The sequence below is a fragment of the Aquila chrysaetos genome, chromosome Z, assembly GCF_900496995.4.
Source record: "Aquila chrysaetos chrysaetos chromosome Z, bAquChr1.4, whole genome shotgun sequence".
Lineage (NCBI taxonomy): Eukaryota > Metazoa > Chordata > Aves > Accipitriformes > Accipitridae > Aquila > Aquila chrysaetos.
This window is the reverse complement of record NC_044030.1, coordinates 49,934,409-49,950,296: the sequence shown is the minus strand read 5'-3', so window position 1 is coordinate 49,950,296 and position 15,888 is coordinate 49,934,409. Positions and strand designations below refer to the sequence as shown.

Genomic DNA, 15,888 nt, shown 5'->3' with positions numbered 1-15,888 from the left:
TCCCATACCAGGATGTGTGGGGGGTGGTGCCTCCACAAAGTTAATATTAACATTCCCCTTAGAAAATGAGAGCCTTAAGAACTGAGCATGCTGTGTGTCTGTGTATACTACTACAGAGAATGAGAAGTCTGCGGATATGTACCATAGGCATAGGAGAAGCAGCAGCTTTCACCATTTCCATGCGTGCGCAGCATCTCCAGTACTGAGCAACGAGGATGTCCTGCAGCAGACGAAGAAAACCTCAGTGCAGCTGGACTCAGCCCTTCAGGTGTGACTGTGCTGTCCAGCAGCGGTCATTCTTCATCTCTGGGATCCACCCTTTGTATCCTTTTCTTTCTTTCTCTCTTTTAAAATTGAGGGAGAGGAAATTTACAAATCCGTATGTTATTCTCATAGAAGCTTTCCATTGCGGTTTTTCACTGTTTCATTTTAATATATGTATTTTTTTAAATAATTTTTTTTTTTTTTTCCTTGAGAAATAGCACTTTCCACTAGATGGAGACAGGACATTGGATCACTTTGTCCTCCAGGAGGACACTGACAATCAGGAACACAAAATAAAGCCCAAACATGAGAAAGCCAAGGATTTTATTCATCCTCCACTTGCAGAAAGCGATGGAGAGGATGACAAAGAGCAGCATGATGAAGAGGAGGACAATCGCACAGAACAGACCATTGCTGCTGACTGTCACCGGGGCAAAGCTGTTAATCACAGCATACAGGAGCCACGGAAGAGGAAGGCTGTTAAGAAACAGAAAAATAAATTGGAAAAATTGCAGAGGTGCAGAAAGGGACACTAGAAAGTTTCTGGAGGCACTTCAAAATACAATCAGAAGCTTCCTGCATAAAGTGAGGCAGGAAGAGTTTCAACTCTTTTAATATGTACATAAATCTAATTTGTCAGCTTGCTCATGGTTCCTGGGGAGAGCACAGGCAATTTAGGCTCCCCACTCTTCTACCAGTTACATTGGTGAATTATATTTCCCTTGGCTGACAAATCACCAGGCATCCTGTCTGTGAGCAGGAAGACCCCTTTCTTTTGTTTCTGGATTTCAGACCATCTGTGGAAGAATCTACTTCCAAGAGTCTGCATGACAGGAGGGTGGGTTGCATAAAGACATGTCCTTGCCATGAAGAACCAGCATTTTGCAAGGCACAGCTCCCAAAATTTGGCCCTTAAATCTTCATCCACATTTACTGTATAAACCTGTGTTAAAATGTGAACTTCAACTGAACTCCAGTTTAATTTCTGTTTCTGTATTTGCTGTCATTACATTTCTCATCTCCAATGCCACAGAATGAGGCAACATCCCTCTGGAAGATGTCAAGCTGAAATAAATATTTAAGCCACTGATTGGAGCTTAGCAGGCTTAGAAAGCATGAAGAGAGTTGTCAGAAGCTTACAACATTCAAACTTTGAATAAGCAGCTCAAGAGAGAATAATTTATTACAGCCTCAGTACTAACTACACCAGCCTATAGCTCCACTGTGCCATTTCTGTTGTAAATATACCAGGCCTAGCAGACTGGTAGAGGACATTTCCATTGGCAGGAAGACTAAAAATTTTAAGAAAAGTAAGAAAGCACTTCAAAAGGGAAAGGTTTTGTAATGCACCCTATGTGCTCTAAGTTGAAGCACATGTTACGGAATAATATTTTCATGTATTTTGCAGATCTGCTGCTTATAGATGTTATTTCAAACACTTCATGCTTCTGGACTAATAGAAAAAAGTGGCCCAGTTTTTCTGCTGTGTCCAAAGATACTGCCACTAGCTAACAGATGGAGTAAAAAAGCCATTTACTATCCACTCTAACTTCAGGATTCCTTTTTGTATCTGTGCAGTTGCTGGTATATTTTCAGCAGTGAAAACCATGATCTATTCTACGACTAGGCTGTCCGGGACTACAGCTATGACTAGACCTGTTCTTCTGCTTATGTGACAGCAAGAAATAATCAAGGATGGAGAAACTGAGAGTATGGACATGATTCTCTGTGCCTCTATCCTGTGCTGAAGATGGGAATGGGGGTATAAAGACAGAGTTTGTCTGTATATTTCCTGCACATTTTTGAAACACTGAGACATAGATTACAACATTTCTGGACCTGATCTAGCTTGGTCTCAAAAGGTAAAAAAGGCATTTGATTTCCAACCACATGCCACACATCATTACCCTAGAGCTGCCGTGAAGCAGTAAAGTGTAAATAGCACATTTCTGCACCATCTTATGTTGCTTCACATTGTCAGAACTATACAAAGGGTCCTTTGTGTTAATAGAGAATTGGTTTGTAATTTGGGACTTGCCAGGTATATAAGAAAATCACATATCAAGAACAGCCTACATGAGCTACACAAAACAATGACATTCTGTTTTTATTACAGGTAACATGCTGAATACGGCAGAGGCAATGAATCGTTCCTGATCATCATTTATAAAGAAAGCTCTAGTATAACCACAATGAGTGGTAACATAAGCAAACTACAGCAACCTGACAAAATGAAAAAAAGCTTCAGAAATTCTTTCTTGGAACAATGCTCTTGCATACTTTTTAAAGTGCAATTCAGTTGCCTAGGCAGCTCTGCAATATATCAGAGAATTAGGCAACAAATTTGTAACAGTTCTGTCACGCAAATATCTATAAACTTCTGAGCACTTGAAAAGTAACATCCATTGCATATTTGCACCACTCTCCTTTTTAAGCACCAATGGCAGAAAATTGTTGTAGACGGCACCTTGGCAAAACCACGGCAACATGCTAAGAACAAAAGACTTTTTAAAATAGACACAATTTTCTTGCTGTAGGACTTACCCCACTGTGATGTCAAATATGTTGCTTCCAACAGAACTGGATACAGCCATGTCCCCCAGACCTTTGCGTGCTACAATAACACTGGTAATAAGGTCAGGAATGGATGTGCCAGCAGCTAGAATAGTCAATCCCATGATTTCTTCACTAATACCAATGGTCTCTCCAACCTAAAAGCAAAAAAAGAAAAAAAATGTCCTGCAGTGAAGAAATGCTTTCTGCTGTAAACCTGTTTAACCAGGAATATTATCCTGGAGCTTGCTGACTAGCTTAGAGAATACAGGGAAGATTGGAGAATTACTCATTTTCACAGATTTCCACAAGTTTCAGGAGAAAGATAAGATTGTCAAATAGAACCAGTAGGTATTGACAAGCATTTGCTGATGGCTCTAATGTTACCAGAATTATGAAGTCCTGTGGTCAGGACAACCACAGCTCTCTGAACTACTTTCCATTTACTGAGTAGTGATTTACTTCATCCATGGTCACAGCTCCTAAAATAAAGCACTACTCAGCATGATATAGATGATGGACTCTGATACTAAATGATCTCTCAGAGTGCAAAACACAATGCAGGGCTTGTATTTTGTACCAGTATCACCTCCTTACCTGATGTGCCCACCAGACCATTAAGTAAGAAAAAAATGCAATCCAGCTGATAGAGCCAAAAAATGTGATAGGAAAAAATTTTCTTGAGCTCTGAAACAGAAACAGAGAGAAACAGTGAATACCTATGTTGAAGGCTGACATGCTGTACTCTTATTTGCTTCTCAAAATGACAGTGGCTTCCCCTTTTTTCTGATCACCTGTTCTGACCAACTATTCTGATCATCATTAGGTGATCAAAAAAAATGTCAAGAATGGTAAGAAACTGACTCCCTACACGGCTATATACTTCCCTGTGCCTCATTCTTCCGACCTCTTCAGTTGTAAAATAACACCTCCTAACAAATTGTATGATGAATGGCAAGTTTGGCGTTGTCATTTGTATCATATTCTGTTATGCTACAGTTTGGATATGTGTTTAGCTGAATGGTGGTTTGACTTCTAAATTTATTAATAACTTCATGCTTATTCAGAAAGAATGTTTTCAAATTGCTAAAACAGGTTCCCATACCTTTCATTCATACATCAATAACTTTGTGCAACACCTTTCACAGTCAGTATAACAAGGGCTGCCACGCGACAGAGCTAAAAAAATACACATTTAAAATTTATTAGGGCATTTACTTTTCATCAGAAAACAATGACTTTCTCAATTAGAACAGAAGATACACTAAGCACATACTTGCCATGCTTTGTTTTGTAGAGAAGTTTGTTATAAAAACATGTAAAACACATTTCAAGGCCCTTCAATGAGTTAAAAAATCCATATAACACCAAAGTAACTTCATTTTCATTTTTAGTGTCTCCCTTACTAATGTCAAACTTGGAATAGAAAGCATTCTTGCAGCCAGTGAATGGGTTATTTACAGATTAATTATTTATTTTGGTTTCTGTTCTTTCCAGTCTTTTGCATCATCCATATTTCCTATTGGCTAGCTAGATCTATGTAACAAAAAGAGATCAAGTTAACTACTAAAGGACGGAAACATGACTGCAGTACTGTACCAGGCAATCACTGTCTAAATCAAATTAGTGTTTAAAATGAAATTTGTACTGTGAATGAATGCTACCAGTCTTGAATGAAACCACAATCTTTATGGGCATCGACCTTCTGAACACAGATCCTCACCCCAGATGACTTCTGACATGCCACTAGAAGAGTCCTACAATTTTTCATGAATAACCAGTAAGACTGCTTGTGGAAGTTATACCACTTTGAATACTTGTTCCAGGACTACCTTTTCCTGTTAAATCCTCCCTAAATCCACTTTTTGCTCTGCAGGGTCCTCCAAAATTTTTGGGCAGTGCACCTTGCCTGTACCCCTCTCCACTGCAGGACATGACCCTGCTGCACCAGGAGACTCATTAGCCTGTGGGTCATTCCTAGGTGTTGTGGGAGAAGACAGGACTGCAGGGCTTTCCCTGAACATGACTTTTGGAGAGAAAATACTATTTGGATTTTGCCAATTCAGCTTGCTTAAGCCATAACAAAGACCTCTTTTTTAGGGAGTTTATGGAGCTGCACAGCCAGCTTTTCTTGTATAACAGACACAATAGGCATTTATATGGGATAGCCTCACATTTAGAAACTGATCAGCACGGGTGGCTGTGGACTAAGAGGTGCTTAGTGAATTGGGCTAGCCATTAGAACTGGTCATGTGGGGATGACACTGTCTTTTGTCAGCTGAACCAGAAAAGAGCGAGGCTGGTCCGCAGCTCATTGAAGTTGTGTAGACTCTTTCTGCTGATGTAAGTGGAATGAGATCAGGTCATTACTGATAGGGAAAAGGTAAAGTCAGCAATGGCAATTGTGCACACTCATCTACAAGATGCGACAATTTAAAAGGTCCATATCTGCTCTAGCAGCAGTTGCAGCTGTAGGGTGTGCTACAGAACACTTACTCACTCCCTGTGGGCACTCTGCATAATGCTAAAGGCCCTCCTGAAAACTGAGCTCATAAACATTGACTAACACAACCTGTACAATTCCACAATTGAATATACACAGGAACACATATTAAAGGTGGTACAGATTTAACAACACTCTCAAACCCCCTCATACATAAATAACTGAACTTCTGTTGGAGTTAGAAAATCATTCCAGTAGGTGTTTTAAAGGCATTATCTTTAAATACAGGCGTAAATAGCCACAATGGCACCTGGAAACATCCTTTTTCATAGAAATTCCATTACTGTCACAAGCCCTGTTTCTAGAACTGTCCAGGGTACTTTGGCTGATCTGCTTCTTAACTGCTTAATTCTTTACAGAGCAGTTAGTTTTTCAAAACAGAGTTCTAAATTTTTGTCAAATCAGAAAATCTGATAAGCTTCCAATATTTAAACCTACTCAGATGGACTTTAGATTTTAAAACCAAAACTTTACACGCATTGGGGGATGGAAGACCTTAGTCTGAATAGGAACACGATTTGAAAGGAACACAAAGATGGCTGTTAAAATAGTGATCTGACACCAGTGGGAATAGAATGGAGTCTGGGAGGGACAAATGAATCTAAACAGCAATTTCCTTTTTTTAAACTTAATAGCTAGCACTTCTTTTTCACCATTCTTAGTAGCCAACTCTCTCAACTGTCAAGATTTTTTGTCTTCCTGTAAATACTGGGATTTTCTGGCAACAGAAACATATGGTGAATGAGATGATGAAATCATAAGCTAGTTGCAGCTGGTCACAAATTCTACACTGAGCACCTCATAGCAAAGCAATTTGAATAATCACTACACAACACTCAAGATATAAGCATACATTGGCTTATACAAAACTAATACAGCAAAAGCTGTACTGGCCAGTAATAGCTCTCTGTCAGCATGATTATATATACCAAATGGTTCTTGCAAAACAAGGAGACGTTGCCTATCTGAGTCAGACACCCACAGAATTCGGATGGCTAAGAATTACAAGTCAGTAACTTTGCAGCATGTGTATTCCTAGCCTGTCTTAGCCAATCCTGTCCCAGTAAAATTAACTGATAAGCAGCAGTTCATGACTAAGAGTACTTTAATAGGCGGAACAGTTTAATGACCTATCTTAAAAGGGGGAACATTTAAACTCCAAAAGGGCAAAATTTAAAGCTTGTACATATTACAGGTGATGAAATCAAGAAGGGACTCCATAGATGCTGCTATGTAATTTGCATATAGATGAAATTTTTAAAAAAGCAGTAATGAGAGTGCTGATTCTTTTTCAGATGCTGGATTTTATTTCCAGAGTGTAACAATAATCATGCTTATTTTGTAACTAATGACAGCATTTTTTAGAGATTGATCTCATTGCAGCTCCCTAGCTATTGGAAATCTAGAGAGCTGCCAATTCCAAGCATTTTCCTAGAAGAATTAGTCAGAGATGGCAGACAGCAATACTTCTGTCCACCTTTTCTTGTAGCTGTTGTGATGGTTGCCTTGTAAAGACAGAGAACCCCATTTATTACCAATCGGTTCTGTTGTGGTCATGGTAACAGACAAATGAGAAAAGTCATGGCTCATTCAGTTCATTTACAATTTTCTTTTAACAAAAGAGAAAGAATTTTGTAGTTTCACTGTAGGTTGGTTGTATTGGTACTGTTCCTGTCTATTAGCAATCTTAAGGACATTTTTCTTGGTACATTTCTGCATTGATTTCATGCCAGCGTCTGAAAAACAGGAGTTTGAGTAGCAAGAATATTCCAAGTACGAAGATTTTTCTTCTAAGAGCCTGATCCTGAAAGATAGTGAGTGTTTAGTAATTTGCAAAGTAACTGTCCTAATTTTAGCCAGTATTATTATCAACATCTTTACTATACCTTTAACCTGAATGAATCATGTGTTTGTCTCATCCATAAATTTATCTGCATTGCAAGCTTTGATTTTCCTTTCATACTTGACAGTGCTTAAATCTGATTACTCAGAACCTCCTCCTGTAACTGGATCTGTGCAGGAACATCTTGTCATTGTCCCCTTGGTAACAGTGCATCTCTGTATGGCAACAAGAGTTCATGTAAGTTGTACCTCTTCATTGGTAATGGGAATTTGCAGAGATACAAGGAACTGCCCCATATGGGTCCAGTGACAGCAGGACTGGAGCCCCAATAGCCATTTGTCTGGCCTGTGAGACAAAGGGATGGACAGTGCAGTATGGCTATAACAAGAGAGATGTTGTTCAATGTCTGCCACTGACCCACTGGGCCACCTTGGTCATGTCATTTTCCTTTCAATCTGTCAATATCCCTTACTGCAGGAGGTGGACAGTTAGGTTTGTGGCCTTTACAGAGCCACTGGGGAAATAAGCTATTAGTACAGGAAAAATACCTGTTATTGAACAAAAAGTCAGGTACAAAATTCCCCAAGGGCACACCTACCTCTGGTGTACTGCCAGCAACATTATTGATGTTATAGTAAGGATTTTAATATATACTGGCTTAATGTGAGCAGGTATTATTAAGGCACTAAACACACATTAAAACATGTCAGCTATTGAAACAGCTGAGAGTTAGTTGAACTAATGCATAATCTACTCTAAGTATATAAAAATCTGCATATCTGTACACCAGAGTATAATAAAGCAGCAAGGATTTTGCTAACTTTATAACCAGAGACCTTGTATAAGAAATAAATTTTCTAGAGCTTCTGGGTCTCATGGAGCTAAATATAGCTTGGTATAGTACAAGTAAATGCAGTCAAACCATCTCCATTATGTGGAGATAAAATATACTGTAGAAAAGAGACTCCAGGAGGAAAGGAGAACTCATTTTTGATAAGTGGACACCCACAGAGGATGTCAAAGGCTCCATATGGTCTCTCAAATCAGTATATAGCACACAAGTGTTCATTTTATATATCCACATGCTAATCTGAGCATCCTGATGCAGAATTTGGCTTTCTGACTAAAATTACCACACTGGCAAATCAAGCCCCTGAGGGTAGGCCTACCTACAAAATCTACTTAAGTATTATTTTAGGTTTGTTTTAACTTTTGCCTCATGGATTTCATGGAAAGTTATTTTCTGATGCACATGCTGAGCTGTGATATTGGGTTTTGTTGTTGTTAGGAAGGGAATAGCAGGGATGGCACCTGGGCATAAGTGAAAATATTTGAGAGTCAAACACACCAATGAAGTGTCCTTGAAAAGTTAAGACAGTTTATGCAACCATCTGGTTAATTCTTTGACAGCAATGTTCAAAGCAAGCAGCTTGACATACTGATACAGCCCATTACCTCTTCTGTTATTACTACATGTAATAAAAAACTATATTTCTTTTACTTCTGTATAAAAAGCTACTCCTTTCAGTGAACGAAATTTAAAAACTCTGTTGCCCATTGACGTATCTGGCGTATACAACTGTGCTTATATTTTGTGTTACGGGAGGGTATTTTAGCTGTAGGATGTCAGCATGCCAGTTCTGTTGTGAGTAATACTGGTGTTAATAATCACACCCATCACACAGTTGCACACAACTTCTTGACATATTTGCCTTCCAAAACCATTATTGTAACAACTGTTCTCATTTGTACAGTACAGAATATTGGATAAGGCTAAATGTCTATTGATGTTAACTCCAGATTTTCAAATTTCAGATTTCTTAGCAGTACTTTCTTATTTGGGGCCAAACTATGAAAAAAATTTACAGGGATGGTTCTGAATGATAAAAGGAGGGCATAAATAAAGAAATAAACAATCTTGAAATTCATGTAGTATGTTCTCTGTGTTACCAAACAAAACATGTTTACCAGAGTTGTTTGAAAACTTCAAGAAAGAAAGCTTAAAGATTGGAAGGGAAAATGTCAGTTTATATCTTCTGAGAAATCTTTATCTAAAAACAAAGCAGAGGTCTTATTTTAGCTTGTTTCTTGCACTGAACTGCAGTTTTTCAGTGTGTGTGAGGAGGAAAAAAGAATTCAGGGTGTTGATTTATAACCTTATAAGCTGTGCATCCCCCTCTTGCAGCAGTTTTAAATCTATTTTTGATCCAGAAAGGAGAAGAGATTAAAAAAGGATTCTTTCAGCTCTTGACTTTTTTCCTTTTAGCTTCCATGAACCTCCCCAGTCAGGTCTATTTGTATATGTGAATATAAAAGTGATAAGACCTGATAACTTGTCACAAAAAGTCATTTGTATTAATAATCAGTCTTACATTACTTCAAGCTGTGTTTGGGACAAAACCAGCAAGTATTTTACACATGGATGGACTTATGGATCTTGTTCTAGTATGAAAATTAAAAGATGACAAGTAGAAGACAAAGGTCTAGTAGAACATGCATTTAAGAGAAATGCATATCATTATTTTTGAAACACAGAGAAAATTTAGACAGTCTAAAATCTTTCCAGTCATACCCTTTAGGGCACTGCAGATGACAGACTTCCTCAGCACTTATGTGATATTCAGTGGAGATCTAGAAATGCAGATTTGAAGGCCCCGAAGAAGTTTTAAGAGCTTTCGCTTTGTGTCATAAAATATTAGTGAATACAAAGAGCAATCTTTATAGAGCTGTTACCAACCAGTTGCCCGTAAACACAGAACTGAAGATTTGAAGACTGATGTGTGACCTCTTCTTAAAAAAGAAAATATTTTAAAAAATCATTAGCCCTATTTTTACATAAATCCATTACAGTCCTTTTTTGGCATTTAGCTAGAGACCCACCCTGTTGTGCAGAACACACTGACTTACAACAACAGTTACTTACAGGTTTTCTGACATCCGGGAGAGAAGCCCACAGTGGAAAAACAATGGGTAGTACAAGAAGGTAGGTGAGCTGCTTGCGTGGGGTGTCAGGCCAGGCCAGGCTGAGAGGCTGGTCCTCATCCTCTTCATTCTGTAAGAAAAGCCGCAGTGAGCAGAATACTGAAATGTGTGAATGAGGTTATGGATTCTTTAAAGAGGAGTCCTGAGGACTGTGCTGTGTTTCAGTGAGAACCCATGGGGCCTGAAAACATTCCATTAACACCACACCTACCTAACAACATTAGCTACTACAGAGTAAAAAGATTTTGGCCAGACTATGAGATACCCCTGCAGCACAGGCTGCCTGAGGACATTCATCTGCAGCTATGCTGACAGTGATGCTGGTCCCTTGGGATGCATGGAGCAGAGTTGTGCCTTCTCCCTGGAGGGGAACCTTGTGCCTCTGATATGTCTTCCCACAGGCTCTCCTTTGGGATGTGGCCTAGTCTAGTCAGGGGTCAAAACTGGTCTGGACTGCCTCAAGCCTGGCCACATACAGACAGAGATAGAGATAGAGATAGAGACAGAGATAGAGACAGAGATAATGTATGTGCGTGTGTGTGTACACAAATATATGCACATAAATACATATATATGTGCATATATATGTAAACATATATCTAACTTTTTAAGTAACTTTTTAACTAACTTTTGTGAGTAACTTTAAAAGTTATTATTATTAGAGAGAGAGAGAGAGAGAGAGAGAGATTTATTTTCTTGTCCATAGGACCACAGGGTACTTCAGGCTGGCAGGGACCTCGGGAGCTCCACTGCTCAGCTGAGGGGGTCAGACCAGGCTGGCTCAGCGCTCTGCCCAGTCAAGCTGTGGAACCATCAAGGATGGAGATGATCCAACCTCCTTGGGCCCCAGCTCCACTGCCAGGCTGTCCTCATGGGGAATCTCTTATTTCCAGCTTGAGCCTCTCATGTTTAGCCCAGCCACAACACAGCAGCTTTCTTAACAACTTGGTACTAAAGCTAAAGGGAAGACATTCCTCTCTTATTTGTGTAGCTGATTTTCACATCAATCTCTAGTCTCCTTTTATGTGTATGCTGTTCAGCTCTCATCTCCATTACAGAGTAGGTGTAGAGGGACCTTCTACCATGACAGAAAACCTTTTGGCTGCCACACACTTCTCTTTCCTTAGACTGCTTCTGCTAACAAAATGGAGCCCTCTTAGACTGCCACAGAAAGAAAGCAAAGCGAGCATGATTCAGTCTTTTGGGTGTATGTATTAAAATAACTTTTAAACTTTTATCATAGGTAGGCAATCACTCCAGAATTGCACATGGATCTAACTTATACCACAGAATAAGGCAACAGAAAAAAATGGCCTAAACAGTTCTTTCACATAGATGTGTGTAATGCAAACCCTGTTAAGCTTGTGGAAAAATTTCTAGAGAGATCAGTGAAAGCTAAAGAAGTCCAAAAAAGGGTACATGGTGAAAACTGTGTTTGAGAGCATGAGAGGTATACAACTACTTCTTCATGTAGTATTCTTTTCTTCTTTTGCAAAAAGATAATAATTGAGCATTCAGTCTTCTCTGCAGTTTTCAAGTTACTCCTCCCATAGATTTATAATACAGGTTTCTTGTTAGTTATTGCCCTGTCTTAAGATCACTTACATACACCTTATGACAATGCTATAAGAAGCAGTCATTTGAATGACCACATCAGTTATTTTTTTCTAAGCAAAAGAGTTACTGATGAAATGTCAGCATATGTTGGTATTGTTCAAAATATTTTCTACTTACTGCTAATTTCAACTGAATAACTGGTCTTAATTATTCTACTATTATGAACTCCTGAATTGTTCAGCTACTCAGTTACCTGAACTGATCAGTACCTACACAAGCAAGTCCAACTATTAGCTCAGGCTCTTCCATCATGACAGTATCACCTGACACCAATGGACAGGAAGCAAATCCCTATTTACCTCTTGACACACTGACAGGCTGCAGCTACTTTGACAGTTATGTCAGAAGACAGTATTTTGTTAATCCCTACACTTCGTGAAACTCCCAAGTTGCATGATTGTAGGACAACAGTAAAGTGAACAGGTTATATAATAGGTTAAGATTTTAAAACGTACATAGGCACAATTTGCCACACTCCACACAGTACTTAAGGGGCTCCTAAGCAACGTAAGAGGCTAGCTTTTGCCTTTAGCTTTCAGCTCTTCACCAAAGTGGGCAGATGATCTGTACTTCACTGCTGCAATCTATTGAAGTCTGACTTTTGGGGGACTGGACTGGTGCAGGAGTTTGTGGGGCTACTTCCTAAAAAACAAATCCATCCCTTTTCCATTCTGGTACATACTCTTGGGGTGGGAAAATCAATCTGAGATGGACACTCAGCTTTGAAACATGATGACTGAGGTAAAATTTGAGCACAAAAGGACCAATTGAAGGGTTGCCTAGGTAACTTTTTCTGAGTGGCCTGTGTATAATTCAAGCAGCGGACTCAGCTGGAATAAAGCTCCATAAATGACTGCTTCATAAACAGCACTGAGTGACAAAGTACTTCCTGAATTGCCATCTTTAGAGATTAGGCATGATTAACAACTGTATTTAATCACAACAAAAGCTTTACATTAGTCTGAGTTTGCACATGAGTACGCAAAATGTATGGAAATTAATACTTAAGTTGGTTCATGCAGTACTGTACCAGCATGCACCGTACTTCAACACTGGGCCTTATTCTGGTCTCGTGGCTGTGTCAAACAGCATTGGGCTAGCATGAGCACACAGGCAACATGAGTGGCTCTAGCAAAGGACCACAAAGAATTACATATGGAGATTGCCAGGTGCCTCCTGGGAAACCTTGATCCATCCGTTTGAGATCTTTTCACCTTCAGGTTGTACTGCCTCATCCTTCTCACCAAGAAAACTACTCCCAAATTGTAATGCCAAACTCGAGCTCGCAGTGCAGTGGGACAAAACCTTTTTTCTCACTTGTTTAACTCCAGGATGCATTACAGATGCTACAGACTAGATCTCCATTTCCTATTTTGTAAACTGGAGTCAGCATCTGATTTTCAAATGCTGACCTTTCAAAAATCAGTGGAAGTAAGGAAGTTCAACGTATTTGTAAATCTAGCTTCCAGGAATTTCAAAGCAATGCTGAACTATCCTCTGAGGTTGAAGACATGAAAGGGAAATAACTTTGGCAGCTATAAAACCATGCAAATGTGAGCGTCATGCTCTGGACTAAGCGGCAGTGATATAAAATGACTCAGCACAGATTTATGGCAGAGATTGCGTGCACTGTCTGTGGCTCCAGCCTATCTGCAATGTACATACTGAATATGCATTCTCACAGTTTGTACAAACTAATACTGAAACCACAGTTTTGATTTATTTTAGTCTGCATAATGAAAACTCAGTACGTGCAATGTTCAGTATGATTCTCTTCTGCAATGCTAAGAAAAACACAATGATAACATGACATACACACTGGAATTCAGTTTCCTAAACACACATATGGTGGTGACATTTTAGTTACCTGCTGTTGTCTCACTTGACCTCCACATGCTGCATCAGAAGTGGAGAATATTCTGCTCGTTTATGACATACCTGCCACCACTATGCAAAAATCTCCATTCCTCTAGGCCAGCTCAGGTGGTACTACATACCCATCTATATGCAAATGAGTACCACCCTAAAACTGATTCCCTGCTATAACTCTGTAGCTAATTAGTATTAAAGATACTAGAGTGAACATATGGGAAACCTGCATTAGTTGACATTATGAACTCTGATGATGATCCAGTATCTACTCAGTTTCATGTGAACCTAAATTTAACTGTTGTCACAAAAACACAGGTCATACTATAGTCAAGTAAAACCTGAAGCTGTACAGACAATCATGGTTCTTCTTCATTTCCAAGTCCATTTTGGTGACTTTTCTGAAAGGATTGTCCAGAATATGCTAATGAACATAGAAATGAACAGTTTATTTATATTATTACAAATAACATTAATTCTAAGTGTTCTAGTCATTAAACACATTAATACTGTTCCTGGCAGAAATGACTGGCACCAATATCACTTTCTCTTATGATCATGATCATCTGAAGACCTTTTCCCTGGCTGCATTTAAAAGTTGATGTCTGGTAGGTAATATGTGATTTGGAGGTGGGAGAGGATAAAGTAGTGTAAAATCTCTACAGTTTTTTTATAATATGGTAAGACTGACTGGACTAAGAAGATAGAAACAGCCATATTAAGCAAGACCAAAGGCCCATTTACACTAGTATGTTGCTTCTGGCAATGGTCAGACATGGGCACTCAGGGAAGAAGTATTGGAATGTGGCATATTTTTTAATCTTCCACAAATTCATACAATCATAGAATCATTTAGGTTGGAAAAGACCCTTAAGATCATCAAGTTCAACCGTAAACCTAACATTGCCAAATCCACCACTAAACTATGTCCCTACGTGCCACGTCTACACGTCTTTTAAACATCTCCAGGGATGGTCACTCCACCACTTCCCTCGGCAGCCTGTTCCAATGCTTGATAACCCTTTCAGTGAAGACATTTTTCCTAATATCCAATCTAAACCTCCTCTGCTGCATCTTGAGGCCATTTCCTCTCGTCCTATCGCTTGTTCCTTGGGAGAAGAGACCGACACCCACCTCGCTACAACCTCCTTTCAGGTAGCTGTAGAGAGCAATAAGGTCTCCCCTCAGCCCCCTTTTCTCCAGACTAAACAACCCCATTTCCCTCAGGTGCTCCTCATAAGACTTGATCTCTAGACCCTTCACCAGCTTCATTGCTCTTCTTTGGATATGCTCCAGCACCTCAATGTCTTTCTTGTAGTGAGGGGCCCAAAACTGAACACAGTGCCTCACCAGTGCCAAGTACAGGGCAATCATCACTTGCCTAGTCCTGCTGGCCACACTACTTCTGATATAGGCCAGGATGACATTGGCCTTCTTGGCCACCTGGGCGCACTGCTGGCTCATATTCAGTCAGCTGTCAACCAACACCCCCATGTCCTTTTCCTCCAGGCAGCTTTCCAGCCACTCTTCCCCAAGCCTATAGTGTTGCATGGGGGTGTTATGACCCAAGTGCAGGACCCAGCATGTAGCTTTTTTGAACTTCCTACAACTGGCCTTGGCCCATCAATCCAGCCTGTTCAGATCCCTCTGTAGAGCCTTCCTACCCTCAAGCAGATCAACGCTCCCACCCAACTTGGTGTCATCCGCAACTTTACTGAGGGTGCACTCGATCCCCTCATCCAGATCATTGATAAAGATACTGAACAGAACTGGCCCCAGTACTGAGCCCTGGTGAACATGACTTGTGACTGGCTGCCAACTGGATTTAACTCCATTCACCACAACTCTTTGGGCCCAGCCATGCAGCCAGTTTTTTACTCAGCGAAGAGTTCACCCATCCAAGCCATGAGCAGCCAGTTTCTCCGGTGAACGGTGTAGGAAACAGTATCAAAGACTTTACTAACGTCCAGGTAAACAACATCCACAGCCTTTCCCTCATCCACTAAACAGATCACCTTGTCACAGAAGGAGATCAGGTTAGTCAAGCAGGACCTGCCTTTCATACACCAATGGTGACTAGGCCTGATCCCCTGGTTGTCCTGTACGTGCCATGCGATGGCACTCAAGATAATCTGCTCCATAACCTTCCCTGGCACCGAGGTCAGGCTGGCAGGCCTGTAGTTCCCCAGATCCTCCTCCCGGCCCTTCTTGTAAATGGGCGTCACATTTGCTAAACTCCAGTCAACTGGGACCTCCC

At 40.1% G+C, this 15,888-nt stretch overlaps 1 protein-coding gene across 3 annotated transcripts in view; it reads right to left on the bottom strand.

Moving 5' to 3' along the window:
- Positions 1 to 410: 410 nt before the first annotated feature.
- Positions 411 to 15,888, bottom strand: part of SLC24A2 (solute carrier family 24 member 2) — a 113,090-nt gene continuing 97,612 nt past the window's right edge. For all 3 annotated transcript variants that reach the window (XM_030005706.2, XM_030005705.2, XM_030005708.2), the window contains 4 exons: positions 10,087 to 10,215; positions 3,415 to 3,504; positions 2,809 to 2,975; positions 411 to 741 (listed from right to left, as the gene is read on the bottom strand). In XM_030005706.2, coding sequence (XP_029861566.1) covers positions 492 to 741; positions 2,809 to 2,975; positions 3,415 to 3,504; positions 10,087 to 10,215 — 636 coding nt within the window. In that variant the 3' untranslated portion in view covers positions 411 to 491. The remainder of the gene's footprint in view (positions 742 to 2,808; positions 2,976 to 3,414; positions 3,505 to 10,086; positions 10,216 to 15,888) is intronic.